Source organism: Chiloscyllium plagiosum, unplaced genomic scaffold (genome assembly GCF_037043375.1).
Source record: "Chiloscyllium plagiosum isolate Xiang-an unplaced genomic scaffold, Cpla_swu_hap1 HiC_scaffold_30, whole genome shotgun sequence".
NCBI classification, from domain to species: domain Eukaryota; kingdom Metazoa; phylum Chordata; class Chondrichthyes; order Orectolobiformes; family Hemiscylliidae; genus Chiloscyllium; species Chiloscyllium plagiosum.
This window is the reverse complement of record NW_028270168.1, coordinates 30,022,433-30,040,552: the sequence shown is the minus strand read 5'-3', so window position 1 is coordinate 30,040,552 and position 18,120 is coordinate 30,022,433. Positions and strand designations below refer to the sequence as shown.

At 39.3% G+C, this 18,120-nt stretch overlaps 1 protein-coding gene and 1 long non-coding RNA gene across 2 annotated transcripts in view; one reads left to right on the top strand and one right to left on the bottom strand.

Annotated features, from left to right (window-relative positions):
• The first annotated feature begins 210 nt into the window (after window positions 1-210).
• The window catches only part of tfap2e (transcription factor AP-2 epsilon), a 78,762-nt gene continuing 60,852 nt past the window's right edge, over window positions 211-18,120 (top strand). The window contains exons 1-3 of the mRNA XM_043717717.2: window positions 211-648; window positions 1,261-1,722; window positions 10,041-10,101. Of these exons, the coding sequence (XP_043573652.1) occupies window positions 622-648; window positions 1,261-1,722; window positions 10,041-10,101 (550 nt within the window). The 5' untranslated portion in view covers window positions 211-621. The remainder of the gene's footprint in view (window positions 649-1,260; window positions 1,723-10,040; window positions 10,102-18,120) is intronic.
• Window positions 2,949-5,077, bottom strand: LOC122563671 (uncharacterized). Its single transcript, XR_006315691.2, has 3 exons — window positions 4,943-5,077; window positions 4,201-4,236; window positions 2,949-3,998 (listed from the first exon to the last, which is right to left on the bottom strand). It is a non-coding gene; the product is annotated as an uncharacterized LOC122563671 (long non-coding RNA).

Here is an 18,120-nt window from a genome sequence, read left to right as displayed (position 1 = left end):
ATCAACGGTTAATCTGCATTACGAATAGCCTGTGTCTTTTTAGCCCCTATCCTTGGGCTTTGGACGATTTACACCCCCCCCCCCCCCCCCTCCCCAGCTGCAGTCACTTTGCATCCGGTATGTGAGAAGCTGCGAGCAGTGAGAGCTGAGGAGCGCGCTGACAAGTCTTAATAAACAATGTGCAAAACGTATTTATATCGTCTCTGGCTTTTCTTTGTAAATGTCTCGATTCGGCTCCTTCGCTACTTTCCTCTCCCTCCCAGATCAGGAGTTGTTCCATTTGACACAGGAAGTGCGCGTCCCCGGAGCCGTGTCGGGGACGCGCGGCGCTCGTTCACGCTCGGCTGATTAGAGATTTGCTGATATTTAATAGAAGAGAAAGCCCGGACTCAGTGAGAGAGACAGAAAGAGAGAGAAGGAGAGAGAGAGAGAAAATCGGACCCAATCCTTTCCTCCAACTCCTATAGCTTGGTTTCCTCTTTCAAACATATCCCCGACAGACGGATCTTTATGGATTTTGGGCTCGTTTTCTCCTAATTCTTTGGAGTGTGTTCCGATTGAAACAAAAATAGAAACAAGAAACTGGGATTGTTCGGGATTTGGTGTCCCTAGATCGCACAGATGTTGGTGCACACATACGCTGCAATGGTAAGCACGGCGGAGAGGGGAAAACGGGGCCGTTTAATGGGATGGAATCTAAATTGATGAAATCGTCTGGGAGAAATTTTTACAAAGCCGGTCTTACCAAGTAATGTACTACAGATGGTTTACCTGACTCGCATTGTTTTTTTTTGTCCTCATCGCTTTCGTTATTTTGGATAACTTTTCACATTTCACAATACAGCTCCCACATGGTGCAACTTTAATACGTTGGTACACAACGTAAACCGGGGGCTGCGTGCATGTGAAGGGGATGGGGAGCTATGTTTTCCTTTGGGCTGGGACTCAGTTTTATTTCTAGATATGTGGCCGATCTATTTGATCCCACCAACTTACGGGGGTGGGGGTGGGGAGAGCGCAGATGTAGTTTTAAATCGAGGCAGAAGTCAAGCAGAGAAAAACAATTAAAATAATGGCACCAAGCTGTAAGCGAAAGTAAGAATGACATGGAAAAAATAAGTTTTTTTTTACAAGATCAACTATACATAAAGTCATATTAAAACTGGAAGGGAATTATTATATAGTTTTGGCCCAGTCTATCTTTTATGCACACAGTGAGTTCCGCTCCTATGATCGTATCTCTTGATTTCTCTCACCCAGGATCGGCACGATGGGATGAACGGTAGCCACAGTGCCCGCCTCGCCCAGCTCGGCTCCATGAGCCAGGCGCCCTACTCCACGGCCCCGCCGCTCTCGCACACCCCATCCTCGGACTTCCAGCCGCCTTATTTCCCGCCGCCCTACCAGCCTCTGCCCTACCCCCAGAGCCAGGAGCCGTACGCTCACGTCAACGACCCTTACTCTCTGGCCAGCCCCCTGCACCAACCCCAGCAACACCCGTGGCAACAGAGGCAGCGTCAGGAGGTGGCGGCTGAACAGGGCATCCTGCATCAAGCCCGAGGTCTCTCCCAGTTGTCAAGCCTCGACCACCGCCGGGATTACCATGGGATCCGGCGGCCTGACGTGCTGCTCCACTCCGGCCACGGCCTCGACGCCAACCATGGACTGGTGGACACACTCGCTCTTCATGCCCTCAATCATCACGGATTGGACGATGTACAGGTACAGTCTCCAATACACTGAACACTTGATATGAGTTATATGCATACCAGAAAAAATTATGTTTCTAATCACTTCAGGCGAATGTAATAGTTTTAGAGGGAGAAAAAGATCCAGAGGAATTTAACTAAAATTAAACCTTCAGTTATTTATGACACGGTGCTTTTGTTATATTGGGCAATTTGTACTAATAAACTAAAATATCTGAAATAAACAGAGCGTAAATACTTGCTAAGTTTACAGTGAAGTGACTGGCTTTTTTGTGCTGCACCCAGTATCCTTGCACTAGTTGGACACTCAGTCCGGCAGAAGGCGATTGCATTGTTTGCAAACGCTGACAATTATTTACTATGACTCGTCAATATGAAAAAAAATCTATTTTAACCTAGTCGAATCCTCTCAATTATATAAGTATATTGAGAAAAAAGAAGTATACTTCGCTTTATTTACGAATGAGTGTTTCTGACTCAAAGGCGAACATATTGCAAGTTTTAGTTTAATGTTGCAAGTATCTTTTCCTGTTGATTTTTAAATAGCTAACTGATTTGGCCAATGGTATATTAACAGGTTTATTTCGTTAGTCAAAGAATTTTTTTCCAATTTTTGCATTACTGAGGCACTGTCTGAAAAATAGGCGATGAATGTGTGTGTGTGGAACATATGATTACGGGTTCTGGTACTTATGAATCATTGTGACCTATATGCAGCGCTCTTGACAACAACGAGTTGGTTAGGGAAGAAAAGCTAAGTAAAAATTCATTTAAACCAAGGGGAAAGTGACAGTTTATAATACAAATGTTTCATTATTTTCACACTTCCGATTATGGGTTTTGCCCGGCTCTCTTCCTCCCACTATTTCTCTCGGTTTGTGTGAAGGATTTGTATGGTCTATTGGCTTATGTTTAAGCTATGGCTCGCTGATCAGAACGCAACCTGACAAGTTTCACTAAACACGACTGGATTTAGATGTGGTATGACGGTACAACCGCAGCAGCCCCTGTAACATGCACAATGCGAAACAAATTTACCGGGTACTGGATCGGACAACAGTGAATGCCACAACGCAGAGTTTCCAAATGTGTGTTTTCTTTATTATTGAGCCTGCCTTTTCCCATAGATCTGTGAGTGGGGGAGGTGGGGGAGCTGTTCTCTACACAACCCGATGATGTCTTCCCCCCGTTTTTTTGTTAAAAATAAAATGATTCCTGGTATCAGGTGGAAATGTTTTTGCAGTTTCAATCTCAGTGATACACAATCAAATTAAAAACAAGGCCAAGTGTAACGTTCACTATCAGCGTTCGCTTTCCGTCTTCCATTCAGCTAACTGCAGTTGCAAACATAAAAGTGGTTTAAATTGGTTTTATTTCGCATGGAGCTCTTATGATTTGTTCAAGGCGGCCGGGTTGCTGCGAATCAAGTCGAGAGCGATTGGAGTTGAGCATATCACTGGTGGCTCCTGTCCTCCAGCATTGGCGGGATTTCTTCATCCTCATCTCAGTGAATTGCTCCACTAAAAGATTTATTTTTGTCTAATTATAGGTTTTGTAATTACTATTCGCTTTATTAATTCCGCAAGTTAATCCTGTGCGTGACACTTAGCAGAGAGAGAAATTACTCTAAATTCAACACGACAAAACAAGAAGTCCGAGAGAATTCATCTGTGATCGAAAACAAAATCAATTTAATCATTAGATAGAAAGATTGAGAGACAGCTGTAAAGTGCCCGTTATACATGGGTTGCTACCATAAAGAAAAGTATGTCCACTGGTGCGACAATGCTTCCCTGGTTGTACGTACAAGCTTTGTCTATAATAATTTTATAACTTAAGTGCAAAGTAATATTTAACAGGATTTTCTCTAGCTTGATCTGTTCAATCTCTCGTTCCCATTGTAAACTGTGTGCTGAGGTCGATTTGCTCACTGTAAATTGCAGGGTTTTGATTCTGTTATTATTATTGCAAAGTGTTCTTTGACTTCCCGGTCCCAGTGCCAGAGTTTGGTCTGTGTAAGTATAGTATCGAACAAAGAGGTGCCGAGAAAACGAACGCGATTAAGTTTCAGAATTGACATACAATTTGCGAACATTGTGCGTATTAAAAGTCCCCAATTCTAACTCGGCGTGCATTTTATAAATTGCTTGCGAGTTTTCTCAAAGGGGAGTGAAAATCTTACCCCTCCCCTGTTCCTCGGACACCACTCACTTCTTAGCTACCAGCAAAATTCGAGTAGAGCTAATGAAACTATATTGCATTTTCCATAAAATGGACGATGTATCAAGCCTGTGGAATGATAAATAATAAGATACGATAGGAGTTATAATCTACAGATACATAACAATAATGCACTCCGCCGTGTTGCGCGATTGACCAAATTTATTGCCGAACTTCACATTATACACCTAAGGCTTTTTATTAAGAAATCTAAATTTTAAATAGATTCAACCGGTACTTGTCCAGTTAATTTAAAATTGGCTTCAGTTACCTGGCAAGTTGGCAAAATGACCAGTGGAGATGTCTCCTAAAAAAAAAGTGATATTTTCTGTTAAAAGGACCAATTCTGTCCTCATTGTAACCCTGATAGTGATATGACAATCGGTCTTTTATAGGAAGCGAACTTTAACCACAGCTTTAGCTAAGCTAGTTTGAAGATGCTTGCTACCAGAAATATTACATCCGCAGGGCGGATTAGCGTGTAATTCACGTTGCAGGAGTTTGGATGTAAGTTATAAAACCAGGTGCGCAATTTAACATCCAGAAGCGGCATTTTCAAACCAGGTGTCAATTTATTAACAAACGGATTGTCACCAGTGCACTCTCTCTGCCTCTGGTCAATAATTATTTCAGAATAATGCAGTCCCTGAAATTAAGCAAAGAACTGCGGATTTTGGAAATATGAAACAAAACCAGAAAGTGCTGTGAAACTCAGCAGGTCTGATAGCATTTGTGGAGACAGAATACAGTTAACATTTCGAGTCTCGTGGCCCTTCTTCAGGAACTTCTTCAGTTCTGAAGACGGGCCACTAGACTCGAACATTAACCCTGTCTCTCTCTTCCTCTCTCTACAAATGCTGCCAGACTTGCTGAGGCTCTCCAGCAATTTTGTTTCATAATAACATCCTTTGCTGTTTCCAGTGTTTGTTTCTCTTTAGAACTGAAATTCCCACTGAGTACGGACAAATTTAGAGTCTATTTCAATTATAAAACTATCAGGTGCTATTTCTCACCTTGATCTCGGCGTAATGGATAATGACGGATTAATGGCGTTTTAATCAGACCTCAGTGCAGTTTAACATAAAGTATGGCCTACAGTCTAAACAACTTCATTAAAGTAAATTCCGAAATATTGTCCAACTTTCCAGGTTTCCACTCCTGAGGACCAAAATATAGCCACGTAGACCGGGAGTGAAAGTATTGTGTAAACTCGTCAGATACAATGTATTTTGGGTAATAAAGGAAGTTTGATGACTTCCGGCTTTATGAACATTTACTCCTTAAAGAACTCGAGAACCCCGGGACATCTTGTAAATGATCAGAACAGATACAGCTCAAACCACAAGCACCTGGAAAATAAAGTTAATTGCGAAGAATCCGTGGAATGTTCGAACTTGCTTGTATTTTACTAGTTTGTTACACGAAGGTGCTGCCTGTGCGAGCATGTTTGTAGTAGGCATGGGGTGGGGTGGAGGGGATGGGGGATGGGGGAAGATAATTTAATTTAGCTGAGCTTCGATTCAGCTCCATCTCCCGCTCGTAATATCACACTCCTTTCAAAGTCAAATTTCCTCTTTGTGCCACATTCCTGCTATCTCACATTGTCCCAAATATTACATTCCCTCAATCCCAGATTCTCCTTAATGTCACATTCTTCTCAGTATCATAGTGCTTCTAATGTCATATCCCCATCCTGTCATTTCTCTCCCATACCTCCTTTCCTCTACTATCGAATTATCTTAATGTTACACCCCACTAATAATACCTCATAAGGTCATATTCCTCCTGACATTGCATTCCTTTAATAATTATAGTATTAAATATGATATAATAACAATATCCCAATCCCGACTATGTCACATTCCCCAAGTATCATAGTCGCCCCAATATGATGCTGTCACCAGTATTGCGTTTGTTAAGATTCGCAGGTAATAAAACTGGGGGCTATTTTTGAAATCATGTAAAGGCAAATATAAATTCTTGATGTCTAAACATCATAGTTGGAAATCAAGATTCGAGATTTGTTCTTACACTGCTTTCAAATGTAGAATTGACGGAGATCTGGCTCGTGTGTGCGAGGGTGAGAAGAAAAGTAGGAGATACAAAATAATGGTATATAAGTCAGATAAGAACAACGGAAAGAAAATCTTTCCATAAGCGAACACAGTGAGGTAGAATTTTCCACATTAACCTAACTTACGTTGGTGCAGAGTATTCTCGCTTGTTTAAAATCTGTATAATGTCAAAACCGGGAAAACAAATTGCGAAGCTGACCACGGCTCTTTGTTTATTCTTTGGGACATGAAACTCGTCCAGATTAAAAGTTCCGTCTGCGTCCTGAAATAGTCACTCTTGTCCTTATCTGATGCGAATAATTTTGATATAAAGCTATACTCACAAATTAGTTCTTATTGGTTTTGTTTTAATCCATTCTCGAGACTAGAAAATTGACAAAATTCACTTAGGACCCACAGTAACTTTTAACTTTGCATAAATCGCAGCTCTGCCGAATATAGGGTTATGGCGTATTAATGGTTATTACCCGCGCAGTATCATTTAGTCTTGTTAGCTTCTGTAATTATTGTTTAAGATTTAAAATGCGTAAGGCATTAGTCAATATAACTTATTTTACAGCTTCGGGATGAAAGTTAATTTTCAAAGTTGCATTCTTTAAAGTTAAAGCTTAATTTGATTTTCAATTGTCTTATTAGATTGCCACGAGCAAACCTCGAATATTAAATCCACATTTTTTTTTTCAAAAATGCTGATTGGTAGGTTAACTTTTACCTGAGAAATATAAACTCAATTATATTTCGTCCCCTATCTGTTGAGGACTTGACACTTCAGAATTAGTCCTGAACCATGTACTCTGTATATAAAGATAACTTCTAGAAGGGGAATATCTTTGATCAAGCCAAGGTAGTTCCAGTCAACACTTAATCTTGAATCGCGAGAGCCGCGTATTAAATGCTTATATTTATACTGCAGCAATGAAAAGCAAAGGAAGACTAGTCGAAGCCTAGGACTCAATTTCGTCCCGTGTAATAAATAAACTGTACCAGTGAATATATTGAGATGCACACGTGCGGGCAGCGATGTTACAACTGGAACCTCTGGTGTAGATGATTGTGGCAGGTTGGCTTACCTTGAGAAGAGTAATTCTCTCGTTCTCAGGATAAACCAGGAACCTCTAATACGATATATCGGTTTTAATTCCAACCTTTAGCTATCAAAATTCTAGAATTTTATAATGTCTGTGTAGTATATTCTCGTGTACAAGAGAATAAGTGTTCCCAATACAAAATCATATTAATACTAAAGAACGAACCTATCAAATGCAAGGCGATCACTTAATGTAGTAAATATTAATGTGGCGTGTTCGTGTACACAGGCTCACCCTTACTCCTATAACAGAGATGCTGATAGCCCCAGTCGTGTCTGTCTAGTTATTTCACCATAGGCCAGCACAGTAAACTGCAGTCGGATCTCTTCTGTCAACGTGTTTAGATGTAAATAGGATTTCCTGTTGATGATGATTATTGTTGTATCACAGATGCTGCAGTTTAAATCCCAAAGTGACCATAAACAACCAGGACATATGGAGCTGATTCTGCTGCCTTATAACCCAAATCTGTTTGCACGCCTTTAATGTGGGCACTGTGTGGAACAGCTGCTTTAACCATCTACCATACCCACTGGCCTTTGCAGCTTTAAAAATATCGACGGATTTCATGCAGCACTAAACCTCGGTAGCTCGTGAAGGAAAAACGATGTCTAGGTTTGGTTCGGTGCAGCCTTCTGAACGGTGCAGTAGCCAACAAATGAGCCCTCAGAAAGCTCAAACGGGACAGGCAACAAACTGCAGGATAGAATAATTCTATTCACTCTCCCCCCCCCCCCCCCCCACCCCGCTTATTTCCGAGTTAAAAGTTCCAACGCTCGCTCTTTCCTGACGTAATGAGCAATATTGTCCGCCCGATTTCAACTTGGGGACCGTGTAGAAAGAAAAACGATTAAAAACGTTGTTTATGAGCATGTACAGTTTAATTTTGATGAATTAATCATTAAGTTACATTTGACTTTTGGATCAGGCTACTGTGTAATTTGAGTAAATGGATTGACACATAGGAATGTTATACTTAGATTGAGGGTTAGGATCCCATTTATTTCCATTATATATAAAAGTTTGGTCCAGCTATATGTTTTCAGAGTCATCATTGGTTCAGATTAAAGGTTTAATCAAGCATAAGATTGAACCAAGCTCCTCTTTAACTGTAAAGTTTAAATCCATAGCCTTCGATGCAAAGAATTCTGCAACCGATAAGTTGTGGATCACTTTTCACACCATTAATTGGTTAGTGTTACCTGTAAATTAAAAGTACATGGTCTCCAGTTTAAATTCCTGGCATTCGTTTCGTTCACATTGGCTCCCTTTTACGGTTCTGTCAAAATCGCGATTACAGCAATTCATTTGAATCTGATCCTGTCCCTTCCATTTACAAACCAGCATAAACCTTGTTGTATGTAAGGAGCCGAGAAATTAATCAGTAGAAGGTACCTTGAAGCAAATTCTAGGCGAATTAGAGACTCGGACACATCAATAAACGTGAGCTGTTACAATCCGGTTCCTGGTGTCCACCGTGCCTGTCATCAACATGATCCATGAAAATGATCTGTGACAGGACACACGGAAATTAGTCTAGATTCCTCCCTATCGCATTGGTTTAGTGATGCCTATCCAGAGTACCGTGTTTCGCCTCCCACACACACAGCACTTTGATAATATCGATCTCTATCTATATGTAAATATATGTACACTTCCACATCTCAACAATTCCATTCACTCAGGGGTGAAATTATGACAACCTCCATTAGGGCCTCACTAGCAAAGGTGGCTTATCTTTTAGAACAACTCGCGCGGGAATGATTGCAGAGTAAAAAAACTGTTTTCCCACTTCCTGATCATTGTTGCACCCCATTTGTAATACCTTTCTTCTTTTTGCAAGGTGTGCATTTTGGGGAAAATGTACTCCATCCATTTGACGAGTATTATTGAAAATATTAGATCTATCAAAATATTTAATTATTTTCGATAATTCCACAGAAAAGTACAAGATAGCATTGGACCTTTAAACAATGTCCGGCAAGAACCATAAAGAGGAGAAAAAACTGCGTCGTTTCTGTCACTTTTGTAGAAAATTTCACTGCAGAATTTGTCTCATATTTTCTTTCGAGTGCAATGAACGATTCTAGAAGAAGCCTTTTGTTTTAGTCCATGAATTGAACGTAACAGTTCCATGAAGATTTCTTTTGGCTGTGACTGATCCTGAAACGAACCATAACACTCGTTGATAGTGTCCTCGCGGACAAAAATTGGCGAGTTCAAGCCCCGTCCTGTGCCCTCAAGACTGATATTTCTGTGCGGTAGTGCAAGAATGCTCTTTTTCTGATGAGATATTACACCGAAGCCCTCAATGCCCTTTCTGGTGGACGTTAAACATCCCAAAAAACTAATTCAAAGAGAAACAGAGTTGCACGGGTGCCTCGGCGAATATTTAACACAATTAACATCATAAAAAAGGGGCTACCCAGTCACATTGCCGTTTGTCGGAGTTTGCTGATGGCTGATTGATTGCTGGGTTCCAATAGTGACTACACTTAAAATTCTCCATTGGTTAAAACTAGTTTTCAGGCGTCCGCAATGCGTCTCGAGAGGCGTTATAAAAAATCACGAACTTCTTCGGTTTTGTAGTCAGGCATACACACACGCCCCAATACATATGGCGCGCCGATAAATATTCGTTGGGGAAGGGGGGTTGGCGTGAAGGAAAGTTAATCCAGAAAGATTTGATGCGGCCACATATGAGTGGACAATCTCAAGGGGAAAACTACGCCGTTAGGCGCAAGTGACAGTAAGAAGAGAGGCACTACCTTGTTCCGAATTTAAAATTTATTCAAACTAGAGCTAGTTTCACATAATTTAGAGGCAAAGGAGCCAAGTGAATTCAACAACGAGGTGCATTATGGTCAGTACTGTACATGAGAGACGTTTGTTACTGAATTAATGCTGTTAACTAAACGGTCTGATCTTATCTTTTTCCCCCTCTTCAGGCCGTGGATGATAACGGCAGCTCTGGGATGAATATATTGGACCAGTCGGTAATTAAAAAAGGTAAACGACCCCTCCTGCTCTGATCAAGCTGTAATAAATTGGAACTGATTGCCCGCGTATTTAACTCATTTTATGAGATATTATGAATGTGTTATTGTAAACACTTTTTTCCGCAAGCGTGTTCACTTATGCACAGCATCACTGTCTAGGAGCTCACTTGCATTGGTCTACCGGAATATGCACTACCTGAAGTCTATTTGCAACCACTTCATATTTAAATATTCAACTAGCTTACTTTTACTGTCTCAATGTTATCTGTCCCGATTAGTTTATGGCACCATAGCATTAGGGGTGTGATAGTGTGAGGTTTTAAGCTGGGTCTGATTAAAATATATTTGGCAGAATGCATCAAAACATGCCCAATAAACAGCAGTCGTTGTAATAATATTTCTATTTCCATGCCGGAAGTTTGTTAAAGGCCAAGCATAAGCATGTTGATTTTTTAAAAAGTTTCGAACATTGAGACAGCATAAACACTCAGAATATAGTCGAAGCCTTGCTGACATGAGCAATCCATCACATCCCATCACCCTTTTTGTTGCAAACAGACTGATCACAGTGATCCAAGATTTTGTACATATTGGATAGACTGTCAAATACCATTAAAAACAAACACCAACGCTCTCTTTTAATTGAATTTATTACAAGTAAGTGGAACTTCATGGCAAAGTTGTGACACTTTTAAGAAGATAGGCTGCTGAAAGAGTGTCAAGTATTCATACAAGCTCAATCTCCAATTAATTTTGGGAAATGAGAGCAGAGACAAGGCTGATTGCTGAGTGATTTTTCTGTGAGCGAAATCTGAATAGAGCTGCCTTCAAAACCACGACTGGTTCCTGAGTGCTGTGACTGAGGCTGGAAATAAATAGATGTTTGCTTTAAAAGGAGAGACAGGTGTTACGTTAGGCCAAAATGAAATAATTAATATCTGTCTTCATTCGATTTTGGCTAGAAGGTGTAGATAAACCTGTGTGACGTTGACAGTAAGTTTCTGACCGCGGGGGCAGTGAAGAGAAAAGTTGGTTGAATTCTCCTGTTCTCCATATACAGTAGTGTGTAACGAATTCGGAGTGTACTCGATCAAATAAGGTTTGTGTTGACAAAAAAAACGTAAAATACAATCAGAGCATGTATGTGTTGCGGCCCTGGTATTCCGCGGAATATTCCGACAATGAAAATTACCAGCTCAATAATCACTGTATTGCAATTCAGGGTGCAATTCAATCCAATGCTCCAGCGAGGTTTCGGGATTCCGCGCGAATCCCCAGCACCGAACCACCGACCTAATTAGTTTAGCAAGCCACCGGTGAATTTAGCAGAGAAAGAGCCAGCGTGTTTTTGTCTCAGGGTTTCTATTTTTCCCATGTGCCTTAAGTGTCCCACAACACAACTGAAAACTGAAATAAAAGTAAACACCAGCCACAGAGAGTACTGTAAATTACAGCCAAATAAGAAGCCATCGCTTCAGTCACACTTAATGTTGGGCCAAAAATCTAATCGAATTTTAGTGCATCAATGTTTTGCAATATTTCTTTATAAACCACTTGCTTCAAAGCCAACTGAAACCATCTCCAATTTATTTTTACGTCATATCTACTTAACGGCGAAATAACGCCTTTCCGCACTGTCTTCTTATTGGTCCGTGAGAACTCAGCTCGCGTTTCGTCATTAGGTTACATATTGTATACGTTTTAAAATGTATTTAGAAAGTTTATATACATTGAAGAACGTGTTTAAATACATTAGAGAAGGCCATACAAATAAATATTAAACGAATATTGCGAAACTTCTTCAACTGAAAGACCACGTCCGAAAGAAATACCGGGGCACTTTTTATTTTCCTTTTCATGTTTTGAGAAGCACCATTGAAATCGTAAAATTCACCCGGGTCCAAGTCTCGTGTTCAGTTCCCCTTGAGGTAGGATCGTGCTGTTTGCGGACAAATAATTGTGGAGAACAACACTCCCCCTTTTCTCAGCTCTTCCATTCCCCCCCCCCCCCGTCCCCTTCCCCAACCTCACCAACAAGTTCCATCAGCAGGGAGTACAGGGACAGTTCGAGGGGCGATGTCCAACACTATCAAAGGAAAACCAGAAACATTCAAATAGCGGCGGATGGTATAAACGCAAAATGCCAATAAATACCAGCAATTGTAAAAACAAAACAGCGTTGGTTGTGGAGTTGGTGAACGTTGGGTGCTTAGAAAGCCACTCCGGGGCTCGATTCGCTCTCATTTCCATTATGAACCGGTGTTGCGCTGTAACAGCGTCAGACCGCCGTCAGCTGCAAGCGGCAGTGCGAGCCTCAGCTCAGGGAGCAACAACTTTACAACCATCTAAATACTGCGCTGTGTTCAAGCGCCTCTCTTTACATTCTTTCTCCCTCTCTGTCTTCTCTCGACGCCTGGTCGGAAAGGAGATTTCCCAATAGGGTGACCATTGGATTGATTTCCTTTACATTGACGAGTTCACTTTACCCTCTTAGGAGTGAGACGATTGTCTGAGTGACATTGTAAACCTCTTTTACGACAGTTTCTGGCTAAAATGTTAGACATTTTAGCACAATACTTTCAGTTCAGAACTAAGAATTATCGGTATGTGATAACGATATGGGATGGAGACTCTGGGGGTGTAAGGACTATCTTGGCTGCAAGGGTCACTTTTGTTTTAAAGTTTCATCGTTCGAAAATTATTCTGATCAAAGTGAATCCCAAATAAGTATTTATTAAAGTTTGGTGGATGCTATACATAATACAAAAACTGTCAAGGGCAAGGGCTACTCTTTGGTTATTGTCGTTAAGACCGACAGACTGGAACTAACTTGGAACTTGTATCTTCGCTTAGGATGTGAATAACTTAAACAATAACCTGGTGACTATTTCCACAAGTGCGTCTTACAAATAAAAGTTATGAAGTCACATCGTCGACTCAATCTATTTGGACGCACTAATGAAATTTTCGCACTTTAAAAAATACAAATCAAAACATCATCCTGTACATTGCGGAATGTTTTAAACAATTGGACGAGGACTGGAGATTCTTAACAAATGATGAGCTTCAAAGTTTGAGGTGCTCTTGAGGTAGAAGTCGGTAAATGTATTTCAGCCACAAAGGGTCAGACTTCTCAGATTTTCGGAGAAAGGGTTAATAGCTCTATTTCTGAGGTTTCAGATATCCCTGTGCTTTAAGCGTTCGTGTATTTAGATGTTTCCCTCCTGTAATAGCGCGGTCAATGCAACTTGCGCCGAAACAAGGGAAGGAAGGCTTCTCATTTCAGGAAGTCACAGTCAAGTTCAGATTCCTGTATACTGTAGTGGTGTAGGAAGGGTAATGGCCTAGTGCGACTGAGTGAACACAGAAACACAGACACAGACCTGTTCTTGTGAACATTAGGAAGCTCCGATTGGAATAGGCCACAGCAATACTCATTTTAGATTGTTCAAGCAGGTCCCATGCCACTTGGATGTAGAAACAATGATACATTCAGTAGTCAATGCAGAGTACATGCTGCTTCTTGGTTAATTGCCTCGTACAAATAAGGATTTTCCTACCCGACGTTACCATCTTGGTCACAAATAGCTTTTATATCTCTGCAACTTACTGTTTGGTGGCAGAGTACATTTCAATGTGAATTTATAGTAGAAATAAACAATTGCAGAATCAGTTATACAAATTATGCACACACCCTACTATTAAATGTGGAGTAGATCTCACACACGCATACCCGTTACTAGTATCATAATTGCTACGAATGTGTCACTCAGGAAAGGATAGAGAGTGTTGACCTCATGAGTATTTTTACCACTTCTCCACAGTACTAACAAATTAATTTCAGGTTAGCAAATGGAACTGACATCTGGCTGTGACTGAATAGCTAATAACAGCTCCCAAATCACTTGTTGCTGAAGGAAGGGAACATTGAATGGCTGACACCAGCATGTATATTTACATTACAGAAATGAAATCAAAGAACAGCAATTTTGATTTGAGAAGGCAAATCTTTACGTCGTGGTTAGACTATAAAGGTACATCCAGAAAGAACATTAGAAAATAAAAAGAAGAAACGATAGACGAAAACATCATTGATAGATCATGCTGATTTAAAACTAAGAAAGCACAGAAAAAAAGTGCAGCGTGTACCACATTCGCAGTCTTAGTCAAATACGAATTTGTATCAGTTCCTGCTCGTTCTTTTTCCTCATTGAATCGGTAGGTGAACAGGAATATACTGGAGAGTTGTAAATATGTATTAGTTCCTATGTGGGTAGTCTCAGGTAGCCTTTGTATGGGGCTTTACTATACACGATTATTTTCAAGCTCAGAATATGAATTCATATATTGGAAGAGCATAATTGAAATTAATTAATTAATTTTTAAGATGTAGATGTTGTGATATTCATTATAATAATATTTTAAAAACAGCAACATAGACAAAATATTTAATACATTTATCCAATGCATTTCAAATATTGGAATTAACTTTATAACCAGTGATTTATCTGAAATGTGAAAATATGAAATACCTGAATGAAGAATATAGTGAAGGATGAAATACTACTAGCAACACTAATACTAAGTAGGGGTGAAAACCCAATGTTGAATTTTTAATGAAAGTTAACATTAATTATTTTATTAAGATGACTCCAGACTTCCTTTACTCTGTGGGTAGAAACAATCTATAAAAAAAACCCACAAGGCAAATCATTTCTTCGCCAATTATTAAAATTTATTTTGAACTCGCACTTACCTCACAAAACTTCAAAATCTATTTTAGATGATCATTTCACATTTCATGTTGTGATTGCTGCTCTTCAGAAATTGAATGTGATCTAAAACAACTATAATTGATTTTTTACAATGCAGTTGACACTATAAAAAGTCTAGGACACTTACTGAAATATCATTAATTTGCTTTGATTATAGAATATAATTTTCATAAAATGCACTTAAGTATGTTGCAGTATTTTATATTCTTCCTGTGAGGCATCATGTTATTTAAATAATGATTTAACAATAGGTATTTGATATCTTGAATTTTTCCTTTAACCAACATCAATCTTTAAAGTGAGGTCAGGATTCACTTTTCAACTATACCTTCTCTCTGCACAGATGTTTCAAGTGAGACCCTTAACAAGCTCTCCCCAGTGTTTGAGAAGGAATTTTAAAAATTATTATTTTCCTTTCATTCACTTTTGGATTAAAACAAATCTCAGAAAAAAAGCAACAATGAAAGATAAACTCTAAAGTATTTTATCTGAACCTTGTAATACCAATCAAATATTCAGAGAAAAAAAAGTGCATTATGTCATTCATTTATCACATATATTCATGTAACAAAAAATAGCAACTGTGGCATAGCAAAATAATATGATTTAATTGAAGCAAAATTAATTTGAAAGCAATTCATCTTTATCTGCAAATTTACATCCTGTTAGCATTAAATTTTGGTTTTTGCTTGTCTCTTGGGGAAAATTTCAAGCAACAAAATCAAATCCAGTAATAAAGCTGAACCTGGACCAAGAAAATGGAATTCATTCTTTGCACTAATCTTATATATAGGTGGTCAAGTCTTTTATCAAATGAAAATTATCTGGTTAACTAAACTTCAGCGATAGAGTTAACCACTTAACAGAAAATTGTATGAACCTGCATTAAAGTGCTATCTTTGTCCAATAAGGTTTTCATTTTGAGAAAAATTAACATTGCTTGTTGCGTATTGAAGTCAGCAGATGCAAGGCTAATCTCAAATGTATTGAAAGATTTTCACTCCTCCGATAACATAAACAGTTACACATAAAGAAATATCAACATCTACAATGCTGATCAAATCCATTTTGCTTTTCAATCAGAAATCCAACTAAACCTATAGGACTACATCATCAAATGTGCTATCTAATTTAGTACACTGGTCTCTAAAAATCTGTAATTGAATCAAAGTAGTGAACTGAAGGTAAAGTGATACTGCTAGTGTGGAACTTTCTGAAATGGGATTTTTGACTCAGCTACCTTTGAGATCTATGATCTATGGCATTCCCTTGCCTGTGGCTTGTCGCCAGTTCTGATGCTGATCTACTGGATTTGCATGTTTTGCACAACCTTCAATTGTAACTCACAAGACTCGAAAATGCTTTGTACTGTTGGAAGTGATTCTATATTTTGAAATGCCATGGGTGCTACAAACACTATTCACACACATTGTCAAGAAAACTATAAGAACTGTACTCATGGTATTTTCTAATATGGTACAGGCCTATAGCTAGACATGCAACAGTGGAAAATGTTGGAAATATTTTATTACTGAATTGGAAATCAAAGAGGAAACAATTTTTCTATATTTAACTTTTCAAACATAGTGAATTATTTTTCCAAGTACAATGCACACTTTTCAATTTCATTTGGGAAAAGGTGTGCATTATACTTGGAAAAATAATTCACTATGTTTGAAAAGTTAAATATAGAAAAATTGTGTTTCCTCATTGACTTCCAATTCTGTAATAAAATATAAATAAATAAATGCTGTTGTTGGTTGCTGTGGCCCACTTCTAAAATCACTATACCTACGTGTATACATTGTCACATATTTCTCAGCCAAAAAAAATTCATCTGTAGTGCTTTGCATAGCTAATCTCAGTCAAGACAACTGAAGTAAAGAAAATTGATTATAGGATCCTGCACCATATTCCCAAACTAGTCATCCTTGCTGAAAGCACTATATGAGATGTTGACTGAGGGGAGAAAAAGTTTGAATGGGACATCTCTGCAACAGTTTTTCAAAACTCAGTATTGAGGTTCATAAGTGATTGATGCCCACTTTGAGGTATCCTATTAGAGAATGCATGACCAGCCTGTACCAATACTTCAGTAAGGTGTCAAGTCTCTTAGGAGAGGGGAGGATAACAACAAATTAGTGAGAAAAGAAGAAATTTATGAAAACATTTTAAAAGAAGGACAAATAAACATATATTGAGTCAAAAATAAATTGAGTGGTGCATTTTTGTGTAAAATATTGTCAAAGCAAAACAAAATAGGCTGGAAGCAGAGAGATGGTTGCTGTTATGTTAGAGGTAATACTTCAGTCAAGATTTTCTATTGCAAATATATCCTAAATGCAGGTTTAGAAGGCTAACATAAAAGTATTTATCTAATCTTCTGAAGTTTATACAGTATCAGCTTTTGTTTCAGCAATAGATTTTGATAGAGGCGGTGAACACAATTGTTGGAATGTAAAGTTGCATTTGAAATCCAAAGGGAAGGAAACAAAAAAGAGTATTGAGTTAAGGGCAGATATTTATGGCAGGGTGGGGTAGTTGATTCAAACCCCACCCCTCGACCCCTGGCGGATAATTTGTGTGTAAAAGTCAACATGTTGAATAGAAGTGGAACTGCAAGCAGAATGCACTACAAGTGGGGCTAAATTGACCAATTGCAGGGACTTTTCTCCCTCCCTTGGGAAGAATTTCTGCCCTCAGGGTCTGATGGTCATTCTGTTTGGCCAGCAACTCATTCCTCCTGTCAGTGCCAGAGCTCTGTGATGGGTGCTGTTGGAAGTTCAGAAAGCAGCCTAAGGAGGATCATGGCTGCCTCTTGAAATTTTATGATGTGGATTGATCCAGAGCCCAGGGAGAGAGAAGTGAGGAGCAGGTCCTATCTGGCAGTTGATGCAGAAGAAAGGGTGAGGTTACATCTTGGATAAGGTGCTCCCCTTCTTTCCCACTTTTCTTCATGTAGGTACTTTAAAAAGGTTATCCACTCCTGTCTGACTCACCATGCCAGCCATATTTTAACAGACTTAATTGACTCTTAATTGATTATCTAGATATGGTCAGGCGACTGCCTGTTTTTGCACCCGCCCACCTTCCTCATACAGTTATGAGTTCAGGATGCGTGCAGGAAGGTAACAGGTTGGGCAGGGGCACTTGATCTATTTTACACTCCTCTCTGCCAACTGAAAACACAGCTGGCAGGTGAACATAATATTCAGCCTAAGGTCACAGAAATACCAGATGCCTTGGGAAAAAAC